Consider the following 20916-nt stretch of genomic DNA (forward strand, 5'->3'; position numbering starts at 1 on the left):
GCACATAAATCCCGTTAAAATGTTATTAATGTATTTTGTCGACACTTTTAAAATTTGTCTAAATTCTGTCCTTTGTTTGAACAAAACAATTCAAAGGAAGACCACAAAAACACATAGAGGTCAGAAGTTTGATGATATGAAAATATCCATTATTTATATTAAGTTAAAAGTATCAGTATCGGCGATACTGGCCCTGTATTTATTTGGTATCGGATTGACACCAAAATATGCAGTATCGCACACCTCTGTCCAATATCTAGTGCAAATAAATGTCATGTACTCCATAAATCTGGACTTAATGGTAGAGTGGCAACATATTCTTGTGTGACCATGACCCAGTCAAAGTCTATCCATCAGTACCTGCATATCCTTGCAGGGTCACGAGGAGGCTGGTGCTTAAGGTGGTAAAATGTTGAAGAAAAAAAAAATCAACACTTTGTCACCTCGTCTCGCTCGGCTTCTAAGACTTATCCTCTATTTCTCGTTCGTCTTCCTTGTGGACACAAAATATTTACCTCAACATACACGCGAGAAATGGAGGAAAATGCTGAGGTGCTCATCTGTGTTTCCATGAGATCAGTCCGCTGCTTAATTAATCTGTCTAGTCTCCAGCCCACGGAAAGTCTCCGGGTTCCACAGTGTTTTTGCCGTGGAGGTGTGCTTTTCTTGCGCAACGTAGTTTTTCAGGAATTCTGGTAAAGCAGAAGTTAAACCAGAGGGGATCATGGCGGGAAACTGGAAGCTCTTCCATTAGCTCCCCCAGAAGGCAGAGCCCAGCCGAGCTGTTCATCGTCCTCATCTTTTGTTATGAACAGTTGGAGAAAGGTTTGATTTCACTATTGGTCACATAGAACGGTTGCTGATTTTTAGCCCGCTTTTGTTCGAGCAAGACGGCTCATATCTCCATTTTCATGTATTTCCAGTCAGAACCTTAGAAGCACACATAGTAATTTATTTTTTGTTAAGAGTTTGTATTATTCTTTTTCTAATATAGGATAATTATACAACAATTTCAGTGATTTCTTTTTTTTTATGAGAACTTTAGACACTCTTCTGTTTGAATATTTGAGTTCATTTCTAGGTCATTTTAATTGGCAATTTAATTTATTTCCTTTATGGTTGCGGTTAGCCTAGCCACTGCCGTCCCACACAATTCCATTTTAATTATGAACTAATCTCGCTCACCAGCTTTCGCCCATTTACTTCGATTTGTCCGGCTCAATATCTGCCGAGCCAATCAGCAAACAGAAGGACAAATGGTGAACGATGACGTCGAAGCCCTTCAGTCCGTGTTGGCCACGCCTCCAAATATTGAATTAACATGAACAGTCGCCTCGTTCGGCTCGGCACTTTTCTCTCCAGTGGAGGATGGTTGTTTACAGTGCAGGAAATTTCCGGTTATGCCTCATAGCGTCGAACTGGCTCATTACACACCTCACCGGCAAACGTTAGCCATCGGGTAACATTTAGAACAGAGTCCAAGTAGGAAACTATCGTTTCTCAATAGCCGAGGGTCCAGACCAGAATATGGGTTCAGTTAATTGGATTCCAAAAGCAGATATTTGTCTGTGTTTGGGATCATTGTCCCGTTGGAACGATCACTTGTGTCTATTTTTTTCTCCCAATAGCTTAGCTTAGAAGTGGGGAGATCTGGTGTTTTCATGATTAATTATGCCTAATTTCAATGGACATAAGTTGCCTGAAATGACGAGGTGTGTCAGAGTAACAAGAGCTCCCCGAGAACTAGAACTGCGACCTCCACTTGAGAGTTGGATCGGTTGTTTGCGTGTGCTCGACTTTGCTTTACTCCCTCAAACACACTCTTTGTCATCGCTAAACCTTTTTTTTTTCTCTCTCCGACCATAAAGCTTTTCTCCAGAACTCGCTTAGCGTTTCCACGTGGGCAGCTGAAAATTTCAGTGACACTTGAAGGCACTCGAAGGGAATGACAAAACACAATGTGTTGTGAATGTTAATAATGCCACTGGAGTAATCTGTTTGATCCTCTGATGTAAATTATGGCATGAACAATAAAAAAAAGGGAGCATAGAACAACATTCTCAGATGGAGAAACAATAAATAGTTAGTTTGGCAGTTCTCTCAGAAGCCCTCTGAGTTTGTTGGCGGCACATTTTCCGCAGGATTATTTCCAAAGGGACATTGGTCTGAAGGTGAATTTCGTAACACCGTCCAACAGGAGAAAGAGAACGGGGGCTGTGTGCGGAGTTCACCATCAAAGCAACCGTTGAAAATCTAGATCGCCTCCTCAGAGGTCTGCAGAAACAGTTTGACTATTGATTTCCTGTGATGGAAAGCAGGCACAGAGTCAAATAATACCTCATTTCTTTCAGATATTTATGCAAACAGTGGCTGCAACATATTCCATGCGCTCAGTGAAATAGCGCTCGTGGATGACAGTTATTTGCTCACCAGACTTGCTTTTACAGGCGCACATTGTTGCGTAACATGTCTACACCGGGGCTTATTTGACTTGTTGATGTGAAACATGAGAATTACAGGCCATATGAGGGCTTAGAGCTAGGACACCTCCTCTGGAAAGGTCAAAGGTCTCATTTTGATGATATGCCTCAGTACTTTGGCTGAAATTGTTTTGCTACTTGGAGCTTTCTGTGAGCTTTGGAACGTCTAAAGCTTCTGACCTGCGAGTGACGAAATGTGAAGAGGTCCGGCGGCTTGTGTAGACCGGAAGACGTCAGCGGATGTCAAACCTAAACGATGTGCATAATTTACGTCCTGTCTCACCAGGGAATGTGAATCAAAGTGTTTCAACTGAGAAACGACTCAGAAAACTCTGAAAACATGGCGCTAACTTGTCTGCCCATTACTAATATTTATGTCTCTTCTGGCATCTAAATAAAACTAATGTCTGCCTGTAAACTGTAATTCTAACAACTACCTCCTTGCAGACCGCAGCCTCTCCGCCATGTTGCTTGAAAGTACGGGCCCCCAGGACCCCTGACACACTGTCTGCATTGAAAGTCTTTTTTTTTTACCAATTGCAATAGCAGCTCTCGTTCCATCTGCGTGCGCGCTCAGACTGGATGTCGCGGTGCATCGCTAAAGATGAAACGCGTGTCTTCTCTGTTTTTCCTCTCTCTTGCAGATGACAGAGTAAGCAAGTTCGTATTACTACTGCCGTAAAGTCAGGCAAAGAGTCAACGACAAAGCTCCAAACACAAACCTTTTCAACCACACGTATGTCATCATCAACACGTTAACATTTGGCGTCTTTATTTGGTGGTCGGAAACATTTAAATGTGACGTGAAAGTAGAAAACAGAAGAAATGTGTTGGGGAGGAAATGCTTTTTCATAGCACTGTTCACAAGCAGGAAGGACACGAATATGATCAGACACCAATAAGCTACAGAGTAGTAATAATGAAAAAAAAAACAACAAAAGAAAACAAGAATTTCATTTCGTGATCTTAACTTGTGTTTTTACTTGCGGTGCACCAATTGCAGTTTCCTGGCGGACCCTAACCCTAGCCCGATTCTGATTTTGGCCGATATCGATTGCTATTTGTCTAAAAAGTTAAGAAATATATCAACGAAGTCGATAAGTCGGCAACAGTGGGGTGACTATTGTTAGCCACTGGTGCTTACTGTGTAGACTTCACCCGGTCTATCAGCACAACGTTTTTCACAACAGAGCAAAATGGGACAGTAGCTGATTTTCAAACCATTGCAGAAGTAGATAAGATCGGTGAATAAGATCGCTTTATTATGTGAGCATCAGCCAGTCGCAGTCACTCAAAATGAAGGAAAACGAGTCCGGTTTATAGGCCAGGAGCCTTACTTTTTACTGTATATACTGCTCAGCTGTCATATTGTAATCTCCTTCATTAGTCTCCACAAACTGTGTAATCCGACACCTGTCTCCCAGAACCATCTGCAATTTGAGCAGCAGTATCAGATCATTATTTGCTCCCAGCATGAATAACTAGTTCACTGCTTCCTTTTGACCACCTTACCTACTGACCACTGCAGACTGGGAGCATCTCACAAGAGCGGTGCAGTTTTAGAGATGCTCTGACCCAGTTGTCTGGTCATCACTGTCCAAATGCTCCTGACATTTCCAGTTTGAGGAGACGATGTTAACAGGCAACTCATTCATAAACTCCTCAGAGTTTATGAAAACAAACGTCTTGGATGTGGAATAACTACAATTGGCCATTGTGGATAGGAAAAAAGAGGAGTCCTTTTTTTGCTGAAGAACTCAGAAATGTTCAGGTTAATCTTGTTGGGAAGCTGGAGTTTTAGGTTCTGTGGGGCTGCTTTTCTTGTCTCTAGTTATCCACTAGATGGAGCCAGGAAGCTGTGTTGTCCAGAGGGCGGTCTCAGGTGTTCAGCCGTCACACCTGCAGCCTATCTGTCATCAGCCAGTGTTTAAGAGAAGCCTGTCACCAGTCCTTCGATGCCTGAGTGTTGCCGTTCATGGTACTCTGTGCCCCTCAGTGTGTGCTCTCGATGAGTTTTCTAAGTGTTTTACTCAAGCCTCCCTTGTGTTTTCCTTGTAGGTTCTCAGCGGCTGTTACCTTTGTGCCTTATGAGTTTTATCGTTTCACCTCCAAGATTCTTCATAAAGAAACCCCTGGTTCATAAATCCCTACGACTGGTTCTTCTGGCTGTTCAAGTCTGTGCTACAACCTGTCCACCCTCCAATGAAGTACAACTAACAAACCATCATCGCTGCCCATTCTCTCTGGATCTCCTGGCTTCAGTTCCAACTCCACCTGGACCTGGCACTCACCCTAGAAACCAAGTTCCAGCACCAGCAGAATACCTCCCCCTGGTGGATCAGTTCCATTTCACTAGTAAGGTCTCCTAATTATTCTCTCTTTCACCTTCAGTACTACTCACCTCTCATCTACTCCGTCCTCAGAATCCAGATCTCCAGCCGTCCCATACCCCGGGCAAAGAAGATGCATTTAAACTCTTTTTACAATAAACTTTATTTAACTGACATTCTCTGTATCCTGAAGTGTATTCTGCATGTGGGTCAAAAGATTAGCCTCAAATTATGACAAATCTCAGAAATTGTCTAGAAAAACACATGAAACTCGTAAAAGTGAGTTTCAGAAGTCAAATGTTTAAGTTTTAATTTAGTTTTGAAACTCAGAAATTTTCTAGATTTTTCTGGACAATTTTTGAGATTAATCTAAAAAAAATGTTTTGCTAGAAAATCTTCATCTGTGAAATTCATCTGAATTTCCCTTGGTTTTTTTAAAAAGAAAATTTCTGAACTCATGCTTTAAATTTCTGAGGTTTTTTTTCTAGAAAATGTTTGACTTTTCAAACTCAGAAATGTCCAAGATTTTTCTTGAAAATTTCTGAGATTGTCCTCAAATTTTGGATTTTTTTCCCTCACAAATCTTCAAATTTTGGTGCTCAGAAATTACCCTTATATTTCTAGAAAGTTTCTAAGATCATTCTCAATATTTCTGTGTATTTTATTGTTGTTGTTGTTTTGCGCAAATTTACTCCTTTTTTCATCGACAAATGGTCTTAATACGCCGTCCTAAATAACCAATAAGGTCGTTGGTGGCGGAGATAAACTGCAGAGTATATCATTACCGCCATCTAGTGTTCACCACATCATATTGCGTCCACTCCAGAGGCCTGTCCATGATGACAAGGGCAAATTCAACACTAATGGCATTTTGTGGCCTAGAAATGAATGAGTGACCCTAATGGCTTTGCTTTCTCTGCCCTCGGTGTATTTCAAGTCTGCTTTCAACATCACAGCCAGAGGGCCTTTAGGAGCAAATTAGACCTCTCCTTCAGATCAATGACAGATCTCATCTGTAGCCAAGAGAAGGCTGCCTCCAGCAGCGGGCGCAGATGCTGGCCTGTGAGAGGTTAAGACGGCATCCATTCCGCATGACCGCCTCCACCAGCAGGAGTCTCGGACACTAGTGGCAGTCTGGGCCCAGATGTCACACTCTTTCTATCTTGAATGTGTCGTGAATCCCGCCTGCACTTGCGAGGCCATGTTTCCCACCTCCTTCCCAATTCTTTCTTAATTTTTTTTTTTTGGCAATGTGCATGAAACAAAGCGATATGAAACGATATATACGAGTGAATGGTTTTTTTTTTTAACAACTGGTACTTTCTGCACCCACTGCGGGGATCTGAAGAGGCGCATCCTCCTGTGTGTGTGTTGCAGCGATGCGCAGCCGTGCCGCATGACTCACGACGGGGGCAGGAGCGGCGAAGGGGATGTAAACAGGAGGCCGGCTGCGCGAGGCCTAACCTGTACCCGCTCGACCAATGGGAAGCCGCGCTCCGCCGCATCGCCCGCCGATCCCTCTTCTCTCATTGGTCCTCCGTCGCGTCGGTTGCAGCTTCGCAGTCACACCGCAGAGAAGCGGGGAGAGAGGGACGAAGGAGGTAGACATAGAGAGAGAAAAATAATATGATTAATCTGTCAAAGGCGAATTTCTGCTCGCGCTGACGTTCGACCTCAGGCGCGCGGTTTACTTTGTGGACTGTGAGCCGACGGTGTAGTGGCAGTGGGAGCGCGTGGCGCTTGTGTAACCTCGCGGAGTGTCGACGCTCGTCTTCCGCCGCCTGGTCGTTTCAGCACCGGACAGCGACACACCGGCGAGCCGAGACGCGTAGAACCAGGAAGGGGGGAACCCTGAGGTTGAGCGAGCCTCCCCCTTCCGCCACCCCCACCAACGAACGACACAACAACACAGGTGAGCTTCACGCTAATAATGTCGCGCGTTCATCTGACGCTATCTTTTTAATTCATTAAATGTCGCGCGACCTGTGCGCGTGCAGAAGGGCAGGTGGCTCGGTGTTGCTTTATTTGATTTTTTATTCATTGTGAAGAAACTGAGCTCCGGTTGGTGAATGTCCTTGACAGCAAAAAGCTTTTCTGGACGTGTGTGTGTTTCTGTGTTGGAAAGCGAGAAAGAAAGGAAAGAGAGAGAGAGAAAAAAACAGGTTGTGCTCCTGCGCAGTTTGTCTCTCTGTCCTTTTTCTAACTGCCTTGTTTCTGTCTCCACAGCCCGTCCGACCCTCGATTGGCTCGAGGGTTGGGGGGGCGACAATGCGCGGCTAGATGACTCCGCCACAACAAGCGCCACGGTAGTCCTGGACTAATAATACAGCAGCGCCACGTCCCCTCTTCCCCCCCCATCACCTCCCTTCTGTCTCCATTCGCTGATTCCAAGTCCTCCTGACTAAAGGCACCATGGGAAATCGTGGCATGGAGGATCTGATCCCGCTGGTCAACCGGTTGCAGGATGCCTTCAGCTCCATCGGCCAGGCCTGCAACCTGGACCTGCCGCAGATCGCGGTGGTCGGCGGGCAGAGCGCAGGCAAGAGCTCCGTGCTGGAGAACTTCGTCGGCAGGTAAAAACTGACCACCGGAAATAGGATAATCCCCTTCTCCCGTTTAACCTTGAGGATGACGTAAGAAGCCACGCAGTGCGAGAGGCTGTCTGCAGACCATCATTATCTGCCACTCAGTAAAGTCCCGTCCTTCAGTTTTTCCAAACCAGCCGCACTGGGTCACACACAGCCACAACTTTATGTGGGTTACAGCAGCACCTTTGGGCATTCTGGCCCAATAAGCATCCAGAGCCTGGTGTTGCGTGGCACCAATTCCAGTTCAAACACTGGAAAAAAACCAACTTAAAAAAAGATTGAGTTTGTTAAACTTCATCAATGTTTGTTTAACATGTCAACTTAATAAGTTTAGTATTTGTACTTGGATAAACTTAAGTTGATTAAATAATAATAATAAAAAAAAAGTTGGATAACCTATTTTCTTTTTTCAGCAAATTACCTGTTAGGGATTGTAGTTCATTATGAAGCAAGTATTTCCGTAAATCAGTGTAGCAATTAGCTACATCATAAGTCACCAAGTCAAGTCACGTTTTTTTGTGCTTTACATAATAAAAAAAAACATCATACAGTCACTAATTGTGAAACAGACAATAAACATTTGTTTATTAAAATATTTGGGTATGTTTAAAGACATCAAGAAACGATCAGTAATATCATATTACTTTGGATTTGAGTTTTTTTTTTTTTTTTTTTTTTTAAAGAAATGGTACTATTACATTAGTTGCTAAAGAGCTCTGAATATTTGCTGATAGAGTTGCTTTTAAGAGGACAACACTACTCTTTTTGTTGTTTTACTTATTTGGTTTCATAGTCAGATTCAATGCAGACTCGGTACAGTAGAGAAAGACAAAATTATTGTCATTTATTTGTGGCATAGCTTCCACTTACACTGTCCATAAAATGCGACTTGTGACATTAAATTCTAACTTTTAACTAAGTTAGCAGTGCATGTCGGGTCACTATGCATGTGTACTGAACAAAAATAGCATTAGATATACCCGTGGGCATGCAGAACATTTATATTCAGAACAAAAATACAGCGTTCTGTAGCACAACTCTAAAAAGTGACACCAGAACTCCTAGCTATCGCAAAACGCTACCGTTTGGGAACATGAAGGTTCTTCATGGAGCCGCTTTGGAGAAAGAAAGTTTTACAGAGCCAAAACATAATGTCAACAAAGATGTCTTTCAATAGCAATGTGGTACATACCCTGTTCCCTTAAAACAACAGCAAGCTCAAGGTTAACATCATTGGTACTAGAGAATAATTGCTAAAGTCCAAATCCGGCTGCCTTAAACATTTAACCAGTCCAAAACACTGCACAGCAGTAAAGAACCTTCAGACCAGAGGGCATTTCCCAACAGCAATGCTTTTATGGTGCATTCAAGTACTGAATGTCCAAACTGGGATGTTTGTGTGCGTTATGTGTTTTACCATAATTCTAAATCTATGAATAGTTTAATAGATTTAGACCTATGGAACTAGATCTAAGTGTCATAGGTCTAAATATGAAACTTTTGAACAATTTGTTCAACTGAGCAATTGAACAAGTTGTTCAATTGTGTTTGAGCAACTAACACAATTGGCAATTCTTTAACACTCTGTTGGGGGTCTTCTGGTGGCCCTGAAAAGCAGCACAGTTCGCTTTACGTGTCTCTGAGCCTTGAGAGACACATAAAGATAATTACAAAATCAGCCTTTTATCACCTGAAGAACATTTCTTGGATTAAAGGACTAATGTTGCAGCTAGATCTAGAGAACTTGACTCTGACACCCATCTCTTTTCTGCACAGAGCCACAGTTTTATGCATACAAAGCCGGTTGCAGAAAACTGTGGCGTGTGTAACCTTTTTAAAACACCGCGCACTTGCAGCAGCTCCCATTCCGGATTGCACAAATGAATGTTCATGGTGTTGCTCTGGAATTTTGTGTTTAAACAAATAGGGGCTAATCAGGTGAACGCATGAAGTCACGCTTTTGCCCTTGACGCTTGTATTCATATACACAACTCAGTCTTTAATAATTTATAGGAGCATTGTTTTCTGTTAGCTCTCAACAAAAACCCAACTCAAACCCACAGTAATGTGGTTCGACATACCCAAATATTTCAGTGCACTGATTCAGCTGGGTGCATTGATTTAGTCCTCCTCCAGCCTTTCAATGAGCGCCGCGGTGCTGAGTAATGGTCCGTCTGTGCGTCTCACGGAGGCCTCATCGTTTCTTCCAGGTGCGTCCCGTACGCCGTCCCTCTCAGAGAATATTTGTTGATAAGGTTTCCTGCAGCAAGCCTTTAGCCTCAAAGGTATAGACTTTTAGGTTCAGATTATGTGCACGCGCATACACACACACACACACACACACACACGCACACACACACACACACACACACACACAAGCATATTCATCACCTGTGTGCATAGCCCTCCAGAAAACGTTGAAGTCATCGTTTTGCAAATGAGCGAGCGCCCCTGTCAGCTCTTCATCCGGACCTGCTTTTCATCGGGTCGGAATGTTCTGCCCCCTCGATCAGAGAGACACCAGCTGAAAGCTGCAGGCTCGGTTTTGAAATGGCTTCTGGTTTGAGCCGTTTTGAGCTCGCTAACAGGATGGGGTTTTTTTCCATTAAAGAAACGGCAAGGAAAAGTCTGCTGCATCTGGCGTGTTGTTAGAAAACAAGCTGCACAGTCCACAAACACTTAGCATGGGAATAAAATGAGTGGCTCGTCACTGTGAGTTCACGATAAATGTGGCTTTTAAAGGACTTTTCTGATTTGTGTTTCCTCTTTAGGGACTTTCTGCCCCGCGGTTCTGGTATCGTCACCCGCAGGCCTCTGGTTCTGCAGCTCATCAGTGCAACCGCTGGTGGGTTCCACACACATGTCACACACCCACGCCAAATAACAGACACATTTTGTCCACTCATTCACGCATCCACACACACACACACGCACACACACACACCTACACACACACACACACACAAAATCCTCCTTACTTTCTAAATGGTGCTGCTTTTTATTCCCTCCTCCGTCGGCATTTTGTTCCTCTCAGTGCAGCCATTACTAATCTTTGGTGCATGTTTTTCTGTTTTTTTCCCCCTTCCCCACAGAATGGGCTGAATTCCTCCACTGCAAGGGGAAAAAGTTCACTGACTTCGACGAGGTGCGCCAAGAGATTGAGGGCGAGACCGATCGGGTCACGGGGGCCAACAAAGGCATATCTCCTGTCCCCATCAACCTGCGGGTTTACTCCCCTCACGGTACGGATGAGATCGCTCCCCTTCTCTTCTTCTTAACGTCAACTTAGTGGCAGACCGCTGAAACTCTTCTGGATCTAAACAGGGTGTGACAGGATGGGATTCATAATGAATTGCCAGCGGATGATGTTTATTAAAGCTGTGTCACTGGAAACAAAGACGAGGGTGTTCTGTTTGATGGTGTAAATTACATTTATAATCTGTAGGAATAATAAAACAAATCACATAAGGAGGTAGAACTATTTCAGATTCCATATATTGGTAATGATGTTGTACTGTAGGGATTGGATCAGACCGAAGGTCTGTCCGGCTTTTTAAGTAATTACTATATTTCTGTTGAATACATCAGGCTTTTTATATATAATTAAAAGAGTCCATATTATTATTTTTATGATAGTACTGTGTGAATTTATTTATGATTATATAAAAAATTTCATCCATTCATTATCTTACATGCTTATCCCAGTGGGGTTGCAAAGGGTGCTGGTGCCTACCTCCAGCGGTCAACGGGTGAGGGGCGGGGTCACCCTGGACAGGTCACCAGACCATCACAGTATATAAAATTTTTTTTTACTTTTTTCTATCAGGTAGCAGCTAAATTGCTAATTAGAATACAGCACATAGCTGGTATGTAGCTATATATTTGGCATGCAGATTAGCAATAGGAATAATATGCCATTACTGAACACCAGATGGAGAGAAAGTGATTCCAAAAAAATGATAAATCAGCATTAGTGAGATAAATATTACACTTTGGCTGCATTACTAACAGATGGGATTTGGGAGAAATTTACAGGAACAGCATAAAAGGGGCCAAAGTGTTTTTCCTCCTGTGATATACTCTTCAAATGTTGTGTAAAATGTAATTTACACAGTATTGAAAATATTTTTTACAAAACATAAACTTTTATTTACCTTGATGTTTGTTATTATGAGATTTTCGTACCATCTAATCACTAATGTCTGTTTAAACTTGCTAGCCAAACTAGCATGCTAGCGTGTAAAGATAGTTTCAGGGGCGTAGGAATAAGTTTACAATTGGGGGGGACACATGTCGGAAATCTGAGATTCGTAAATATTCAACAGAAATATATCTTAAGTACGCTACTTAAAAAAAAGGCTATTTAATCTTTTACTTTATTCCTTTATAAATTGTGTCTTGCAAAAATAATGCATTTAAAATTTACATAATGCATTTGTTCATAAGATGTGAGCATATCACCAAACAAAATGACTGGAGTCTTTTATTAAGCAAAGGGAGATGTCTTTCAAGGGCTTCAGCCCTTGGCATATTTAGTGTCCGCATACACACTAGAAAATCAAATATTTCAGTTGGATTAAAAACAATTCAGTAGGCCACACAAGTGCAAAGTTTGATATGTTTTATTTTGTCAAACTTGCAATAATGGTCAAAAATGAATTTATATAGGTTGACTGACCATAGAACCATCTCTTTGATTAAACAAAATTCTGAGATGAAAGAGCCCTCACAGACAATGTAGTGAACAAATTATTCACACTTTTAACATTAAGTAAAAGAAGAAAAGAAAATCAATCAAAATATGCTTATTCAGTTTGTCGAACTGTATGACTAATTAAACCAAATCAAAAATGAAGAAATATTTACCAACAATAAATACACATTTAATAGACAAGCTTTTTAACTCACTGACTACAGTGTGCTTTAACTGTTGGGAAAGCAGTTAGCACAGAGATTATAGGCCACATAACCCTAGGTAGAGATCAACACCTCTGTGCTTCTGAACAATTGCACTTTACAGCCATGCATTTATAATTCGCCAAAAATGTGCCGGAAACATAAAAGGATGGCAAACACTGGCTTAGGCAAAAGAGCCAAAATGTTTTTTCCGCCTTTCATTTGCAGCCACAAATTGCTTGCAAACTGACTTCTTGTCCAGTAAATCAAGTTTATCTTTATGTACATGACAGACAGCAACATGATTAAGCCTGTTTTGAGTCATTGTAGACCGGAGCCACGTTTTGAGTCTACGAAGCGCACTGAAACTTCTCTCTGCCTCAGAGGATGAAACGGAGACCACCAAAAGCAACCTAACCAGAGTTTCCACTTGCCCAAAAAGTCTACGGACCTCTCCAGGCAGTCCACCAATGATCCCTGCAGCTTCTGCGCTGTTGCTAAATGAGTAGTTCAGTCTAAACATAGGAAGTTGCACTGAAAGTAACTCTCTATTCAACTCTGGGTATTTCCCAATGACTGCAGCATCAATCGTTCCACTGAGAAGTGTCTCTTCCAACTTTTGCAAAGTCAGCAAGTCATCCTGGTTAAATAGCCCAGTGAGCTGTGCATCTACAACATCCAATACTTTAAAGAATTCACCTCTGTAGTGGTCATTGGCACATTCAGGTTGATGTGTCTTAGCTCCTTCAGTGAAGCGTTTTGGGGGTGGCCTTCTCTGTGTAACTGTGATGGGTTTAACACCCAAAGACTGAACCTCAGCCATCGCCTTTTCAAACAGAGTGTTGAAACTTTCTTGATTTCTTTTAGCCTTAAGTGAAGTCTGAACAACTTTCACAGCAGTCCTCATTCCAGCAATGGTTTGAGTTCTCTTCTGGAAAGAGATGCTCAGGCATTCAAGCTCATCAATCACAGGTGAGGCAAGGATGAGACCCAAAACTGTTTTACCTTTCCTAAACTGCCCCAGCAGTCCATTAGCAGTGGATGCTGTGTTTGAGGCACCAGAAGCCATCTCCTGCAAGCTAGCCAGCACTGACCCATACTGTGACAAAACATCTCTGATTGCTTTGCTCCGTACTGCCCATCTTGTGGGGCAGAGGGGTTTTATTGCAGTGCACGATGGATTCTCTGTATGTGCTGTTGCTGCATGGATTGCCTTAAACTTCCCTGACTGAGAGAAAAGAACTCCAAGCTGGTTCACCCAATCCAATGCGTCTCTGATCAGAACTGAGGCTAAGCAAGCTTTCTGTGCAATTAAATTAGTGCAGTGTGCTCCACAATGAACAAAAAGTGCTAGTGGCTGCTCTTGCTTTATCAGTGCCTGTGCACCTGCATGCTTCCCAGACATATTGGCTGCTCCATCATAAGTTTGACCTCGTAAACCATGCATTGGTAAGTTTAATCTGAGCAGCACATCTTTAACAACAGCAGCAAGGCTTTTTCCTGTTGTTTCAGAAACTGAGTACAAGCCAATAAACTCTTCATGGGGCTTCATGTCACTGTCAATGTATCGCAGACAAATGCTTTCTTGTTCTTTCCCAGAAATGTCCTGTGTTCCATCCATAATAATTGCAAACTCAAAAATTGGTAGGTTTCTGATTGTATCTGCTATTTCACTGACAATACTATTGCTCATAGAACACAAGATTTCATTCTGTATCTGTGGACTTAGGTATTCTTTCTGAGACCTCAGCAACCACTTAGCCAAAAGGGCATCATCTTCTGCCAGATTTTTTAACAGTTGATACAAATTGCTGTCATCATCGTCATGCCCTCTCAAAGCTTGTCCCTGCCGTACCAAATATTTTATGGAGCTCACAATTTTCTCCAGACAGTGCCTATTGTCACCTTGCTGAGTTGCCAAAGCACTGGATAATTGGGCATTTATAGGATGACTTTCTTGTGCAGTCACAGAAACAGCATGACGATGTGTGTGACTATTTTCATGTGCTTTAAATTTTTCGCATGCTTTTTTCCAATTTTTAAATCCAGAAGTGATAAAGGCGGGTTCGGATTTTGCACCAAATGGTGTGAGTTTGTCCTGGTAAATTGCCATGCAATAAAAACACAAAATGCCATTTTTCACTGCATCATAATGTAGCCAGGGAAATTCCTTGTACCACTTTCCTTGGAAATGTAAAGTTCTGTTGGCTAGAGCTTGAGGGTCTATGAATTTTGGATGTGGCTGATTTGGCTCTGTTCTCTGTCCACTGACTTCAGAGTCTCTCAGCTGTGTGTCCCTAGTCTGAACTCCCTAGAAGTAAAAGTTACAATGTCACTCAATGCCCCTGAACTACACTTACTACAAGCAAAAGATTAAAATTTTCAACTTTTTTTGTGGACTCTCATGAAGTATCTACTCGTATGAGTTACTCTATCTTACCTGTTGCTCCACTCCTGTCTCTCCCTCACTCTGACTTCCTGCCTCTAGCCCGGTTGCACTATCCTCTCCTTTTCCTGTCTCCTTTGTGCTGTCCCTGCATTGTTGCTCCTAAACATATGAGATGGTTTCAGAAATGAGGTACAGCTCTTGAGCCTAACATGGCCAATTTTAAATCAAACAAAACATTTTATTTGTCACATTACAGACTTTACGCGCAGAGTTAATCGCAGAGGCAAATAAAATAAATCCATTAAAATCCTTTCAGAGTATTATCTTATGGACTCTGAACTAAAGTCTTTCTGACAGGGAGCTGACAGTGTGTTGAAGAATTATGGACAGGGCGCTTTGAAGCATCTGGTTCAAAAACGCATTCTAAACCTTTGGTAGAAATCCATCTATCCTTCCATTTTCTGTACACCCTTGTCCCTTAGTGGGGTCGGGAGGTTCTGGTGTGGGGTACACCCTAGACAGGTCGCCAGTCTGTCCAGACCTTTGGTAGAAATGGCGCCTTTAATTCCAGTTTGCAGTACAGAACAGAGAAAACTACAGAGTTGTCAATGTTGTGTTAATCTATTTATAGTCTAAAAAGAGGAGCCAGCAGTTTATTTGAGGAAATAAAGGTGCAGAAGTTAATTTGTTGGTTAGCCGCTGCTAAGAATTAAAATTAACTCTCCCTGTGGTTTTAACTAACGATCAGGAGCGCGGCAGGTATAATATCTGTCCATTTCGGCGAAGCAAAACCACACAAAAAATAAAAAATCCTCGTAAAACGCACGCCCAGACCGGGCTAATTTCAACACAAGGGCAACACAGGTGTTGCCCTTGTGTTGTGTGACTGTTACTCACACTGACGTTACTTCTTTTTAAAAAAGCTGAGTAAGTCCTGCTGCTGTTTCAGCCTTTTAGTTGGTGGTGGCATTGTACTGAAATGAGATATATATATATAAAAAAAAGACATTTTGGCTAGCGTAGCAAACGTCTAGAGAAAGTTAGCAGTTAAATATTGGATGAGTGATCATCCCAAGACTAAGATGACTAAACCAAAAAGATTCAGTTCCTATATATGAAAGTGAACTGACAACAAGACGTTATAAATAAGCAATATTCATAGCAGCATTCCCGACAGACCATTTTACCTCATTCGCAAGTTTCTGACTTCTGTGTCGCTGTTTCCCTCCCTTCTGAGTGCTCACTCAGCAGTTCAGAGAGGGGAGGGGGAGTACCGTGACGTAAGGCGATGCTGCGCCTTCAAAATAAAAGCACGCTAGTTAAAAAAATGTCAAAATCCAATATTTTGCGGTACAATTTTTTGGGGGGGACATATCCACCTGGCTTCAATATTGGGGGGGACATGTCCCCCCCGTCCCCCCCGCTTCCTACGCCGCTGGATAGTTTCATGTTAAAGAGAAGAGAGGCTGTTTAACTTTGAACACAGTATATGTATTATTACACTAGTTCTTTAAAATGCTATGATAAGAAAATCAGACCAACATGTATTTTTTACGGTGAAATACATGTGTTGTTTGTAAAGTTACACAGTAGAAAATTAACATCAATAATTTGGTTTATTTAGCTTGTCATATAAAAAAAGTGGGTGTTCATTATTCAAATTCATATTCTCACCATGTTTTTCCTACATTTGTAAATGTTACAGTTCCAAACTAAAAACAGATTTTCCATGTGTAATACCATTTAGTCTGAGTTATTCAGTGTTAATATATACACATACTGTATATGTAATGTTTTATTGTATTTTTTTTTTTTTGTCATTTCACGCTAGCTTGGTGGGGGTGGGGGTCCCCCTGGTGGTGCGGAGGCCCCAAACAGCCACTTATCTCGCATATTCCTTGGTCCGACTCTGGAGTACGTCTCATTTTTTGCATTCCTGTGACTCCGCAGTGCTGAATCTGACCCTCATCGACCTGCCGGGAATCACCAAGGTGCCAGTTGGAGACCAGCCTGCGGACATTGAGCAGCAGATCAGGGACATGATCATGCAGTTCATCAGCAGAGAGAGCTGCCTGATCCTGGCCGTCACCCCGGCAAACACCGACCTGGCCAACTCTGACGCCCTCAAACTGGCGAAGGACGTCGACCCTCAGGGTAAAGCGAGGAGGCTGCAGCGATAGACGTCAGACGTCGAAAGAAATCAAAGCTGAAAGACGTGACCTTGTGTTTGTTGGCTCGGATGAAAGCTCAACAGGGAATCTCTGTTAGCTGTGAGAGGCTGTCCGTTGACCTTTGTGCTTTGACCTCTCTAAATGTGGCGGCGTCACCTCCCTGCAGGGATCAGATTATTATTAGAAACAGGAGTGTTGAGAGACGAGAGACATAAAAGATTAAGACTTAAGTGTAGAACAAGAGAGCAGAATCAAAATAATAATAATAGAAAAAGAAAATGAATGAAAACAGGAACCAAAGGGGAATCAGGGTGAAAATATATATTTGATGCCCCCCAAATGAAAGAATATAGGGCTGGGAATATCCTTTAAAAGCCTCTAAGCTCCATTAAACGCAACCTGAGACTGTAGTAAACAGGCAGGAGGTCTTCTATTAGCCTAACAGTGAAATACTGCCAGATTTTTATTGGCTGCTCAGATCACCAGACATGGGCTTGTTGGCCAGATTGGTCCATGTTTAGCTTGCTGTTGCAGAAAAACAGACATCAGGTTCTATAAGCCAAAAGACAGCCGTTTAATTTTTTCTTCTTCTTTTTTTTTTTTTTTTAAATCAAAACAATCAATATTCATATTTATATTTTTTGCCCATTACTGTTTGCAGTCAAATGTAATAAATGACTCTGAAGATTAGTTTTCAGGTCTTGCACAACATTTTCCATTCTATTTAGGTCTGGACTTTGAAAGTTCTCGTTCCACTGGCAGATAATTTTTCTCATTTCTCTCATAACCAGACATTTCTTTCTATGTTAGAAGTGAAATAATCTGACAGAGAAACTATTACTTTTTCATCACTATTGAGGAATTATTGACTTAAGCACCTGTATCTTGCTAAGAAGCTACTTGTAAGCCAGTTTTATATTACTTCAAGCGTACTAAGATATTTGCACTAAAAACTAGACCAAAATTACTTGATAAGATTTTGTGTTTTTGCAGTGTATCTGAATCAAGGGACTGAACACCAATGCAAGCCACACATTTTTGTTGTGTGAAGCATTTATAAATCCATATATCCTTTTGTTTCCTTGACAAAATGATGCACTACTTTGTGCTAGACTATCACAATAAATACCAGTTCAACAAAATTGAGTCTATAGTTGGAGTTTGGTAAAATGTAGAAATGTTCAATATACTGTATGTATTATTCTTTATATTTTTCCTTGTTTCACTCCTTTTGCTTTATCAAGGCTTAAGGACCATTGGAGTGATCACCAAACTGGATCTGATGGATGAGGGAACAGATGCCCGAGACGTTCTGGAGAACAAACTGCTGCCGCTACGAAGAGGTGTGTATTTTTATTCAGAATAAGACATTTTCTACTACAGGTGCACTGATTTGATATTAATATCTGTATCGATTACGATATTGATAAAAGTTCTAGATCGGATATCGGTGGCAATGTTCCCAATCCATAAGCTCAGATTGATTCAGTCTAATTCTACGCTTTGTGCTCTGAGTGACATCATGCTTTATTATTTACTTTACGTTATATTTAGAAATCCAAATAGCATTTTTTGAACCATTTGAAAGAAGGTTTACTGATGTTTATTTTTTTGTCAGCGTCAGTTTTTTCTTATTTATTTTACATTGGTTGTTCTACTCCTGATTCCATTGACTGTACAAATTAATGTTTGTGTAACTTGTGAAGATATTGGTGCAGGGGGGGAACGTTATAACAATTCTAAGGGCCCCTGACCGACAGGGGGCCCTCCGCAATTTATTTATTTAATTTTTCTCATAGAAATAAAAAAAAATTGGGGCCCTGTCAATTACAAAATTAATCATATTGTGTTTTCTAAAATAGTTTTTAGCAGTAAAAATCAAATGTTCCCCCTCCCAGACCAAAAAACACACGTCCATATTTGCCCTGAACCCCCCTGGATCTGCATGAAATGGTTCGTTCCTGCTTGGAGCTTTACGGTGACGGTGTTCAGCAGCAGACAGTAGAAGACAAGAACGACTGGCTGTTACTATGCTGCCAAGAAAAATATTAAAGTCAGGTTTTCAAAAAAATAGAGAAATAGAGAGAGAAAAAGGCAAGAGTGTCAATTTTTAACCTAGTTTTTTTTTTGTCATGGGGCCCAAGATTCCTATCAATCAATCAATCAAATTTGATTTGTATAGCACATTTCAGCAGCAAGGCATTTCAAAGTGCTTTACATCATTACAAACACAGAAACACAAAGCAACATAGAATCAACAATCAAAACACGACATTAAGTCAGGTTCCATCAATAAATTTGTAATTGATTACGTTTCAAATACAATCCTAGACAGGTGGGTTTTTAGTCGAGTTTGCATCCATAAAGGTTTACCTGTTACAATCCTACTGTGTTATATGGAACAAAACACCTATTGCTGTTTTTATTCCCACTCACGCTCACAATCACAGTTTAAAACGATGTAAACAGCATTTTAATGGGCTTCTGGCACAAGGCTCTGTTCACCTCTTTCACGGAACTTTGAGCAGGGACTCCGTCGTCCCTCACGGATTTTTGTGCAATTCTATGGTACCTGTTAGTGTCTAGAATTTACAGGATCTGTGTTACACCTGTACTGGTGTATTTAAGTGTGTTCATTTATCAAATCAATTTGTAATTCAGTCCCTTTTGAAAAACAGAAACATTTCAATTCAGTTCAGACGATAGTAAACCTCAGATATAGGCATCGGAAGTGAAAAAATGGATTGGTGCATCCCTACTTTCTACTGTCATCGTTTGATTCATTTATCAGGTTGCATTCATTAGAATATTTCTCTCACATCTCTCTGTGTTATTCCAGGGTACATTGGCGTGGTGAACCGCAGTCAGAAGGACATTGATGGCAAGAAGGACATTAAGGCGGCTTTGGAGGCTGAGAGGAAGTTCTTCCTGTCCCATCCGAGTTACAGGCACATAGCCGACAAAATGGGCACCCCTCGCCTGCAGCAAGTGCTCAACCAGGTGATGATGGATTTACCCTCTCTGCTCTCCCACGATGCTCTTTACATAATTAATAAGAGGGTGGCCTACTTTTTATTTGTGTGTGTGTTCTTTTTGCTTCCATCACTCACCACCTTCCATCCTGCCCAGCTCTAAATAATTCATGATTTCACAGAATTCCAGATTTTCTCTGGATTGCTTTTGGAAGAAGATCAGAATCTTATTTCATTACAGTGAATTACGTGATACGATACAATTAAGATAAAAAAAAAAAAAAGATTCCAGGTAGTCAAAACGCACGTCATTTTATTCTGTATTTGATTTTAACTTGCGTCTTGTCGGATTTGTGTCTCCTTAGCAACTGACCAACCACATTCGGGACACCCTGCCAGCTTTCCGCAGCAAGCTGCAGACCCAGCTGTTGGCTCTAGACAAGGAGGCGGAAGAATACCGGGGATACCGGCCCGATGACCCGTCTCGCAAAACCAAGCAGCTGTTGCAGTCAGTACTGCTTCTTTTCCCACAGCCGAAGCAACATGAGACGTTGCTGACTAAAGACCATGTGAAAGGAATTTCTCTCCTCTTTTTGTTTTCTGTTATTTGTTAGTTCACCTTTTTTAAGTTGCCAGAAATCAGAGGCTTGCTGTAATTAGCTGATATGTGGTTGTTGTTATTGTTTTTTTGTTTGCACATTTGTTGTGTTTCAGGATGGTGCAACAGTTCTCTGTTGATTTTGAGAAGAGGATTGAAGGCTCGGGGGATCAGGTGGACACGGTGGAGCTGTCTGGTGGAGCGAAAATCAATCGCATCTTTCATGAGCGCTTCCCTTTTGAACTCGTCAAGGTGAACTACTGCATATTAAATCTGAAAAGTCGGGGAAAAAAATAGGATAAACACAGTTGTTTGCAACGCTGGTAAAGATGGGCAAAAAGCTTTAAAATACACTAAATGAAACTTTAATTGCATCAGTATGATATCACTGTTATAAAACAGGATCTGTATTGAAGAAATAAAATTGGACGATCCATATAAAATTTTTTATCACACGCAGTAGCTGAGTTTCATTTACAAATGTTTGCGAAA

General features: G+C 41.6%; 2 protein-coding genes and 1 long non-coding RNA gene across 5 annotated transcripts in view; 2 read left to right on the top strand and 1 right to left on the bottom strand.

Moving 5' to 3' along the window:
• The first annotated feature begins 5 nt into the window (after window positions 1-5).
• On the top strand, window positions 6-4984 carry LOC111608830. Its single transcript, XR_002752873.1, has 3 exons — window positions 6-4458; window positions 4539-4835; window positions 4904-4984. It is a non-coding gene; the product is annotated as an uncharacterized LOC111608830 (long non-coding RNA).
• A 536-nt stretch (window positions 4985-5520) lies between these two features.
• Window positions 5521-20916, top strand: part of LOC102231625 (dynamin-3-like) — a 37091-nt gene continuing 21695 nt past the window's right edge. Inside the window, exons 1-9 of the mRNA XM_023335071.1 lie at window positions 5521-6722; window positions 7037-7383; window positions 10170-10243; window positions 10491-10640; window positions 16634-16837; window positions 18099-18197; window positions 19694-19854; window positions 20192-20334; window positions 20541-20676. Of these exons, the coding sequence (XP_023190839.1) occupies window positions 7223-7383; window positions 10170-10243; window positions 10491-10640; window positions 16634-16837; window positions 18099-18197; window positions 19694-19854; window positions 20192-20334; window positions 20541-20676 (1128 nt within the window). The 5' untranslated portion in view covers window positions 5521-6722; window positions 7037-7222. The remainder of the gene's footprint in view (window positions 6723-7036; window positions 7384-10169; window positions 10244-10490; window positions 10641-16633; window positions 16838-18098; window positions 18198-19693; window positions 19855-20191; window positions 20335-20540; window positions 20677-20916) is intronic.
• Window positions 11667-16620, bottom strand: LOC111608828 (zinc finger MYM-type protein 1-like). Of its 3 annotated transcripts, none has more exons than XM_023335081.1 (3): window positions 16063-16620; window positions 15871-15980; window positions 11667-15657 (listed from the first exon to the last, which is right to left on the bottom strand). In XM_023335081.1, exon 3 carries the CDS (start codon window positions 14405-14407, stop codon window positions 12479-12481), a length of 1929 nt encoding a protein of 642 aa, XP_023190849.1. In that variant the 5' UTR covers window positions 14408-15657; window positions 15871-15980; window positions 16063-16620; the 3' UTR covers window positions 11667-12478. The 3 variants fall into 3 exon arrangements, with proteins under 3 accessions (XP_023190849.1, XP_023190850.1, XP_023190848.1); XM_023335082.1 differs by having other exon boundaries at window positions 11667-14842; window positions 15581-15657; window positions 15871-16620; XM_023335080.1 differs by having other exon boundaries at window positions 15871-16620.

Source organism: Xiphophorus maculatus, chromosome 6 (assembly GCF_002775205.1).
Source record: "Xiphophorus maculatus strain JP 163 A chromosome 6, X_maculatus-5.0-male, whole genome shotgun sequence".
In the NCBI taxonomy this organism is placed as follows: Eukaryota; Metazoa; Chordata; class Actinopteri; order Cyprinodontiformes; family Poeciliidae; genus Xiphophorus; species Xiphophorus maculatus.

Bases quoted from the DNA above. Each gene is read 5' to 3' on its own strand.
- LOC111608828 (XM_023335081.1), bottom strand. From the start codon at position 14,407: ATGGCAATTTACCAGGACAAACTCACACCATTTGGTGCAAAATCCGAA.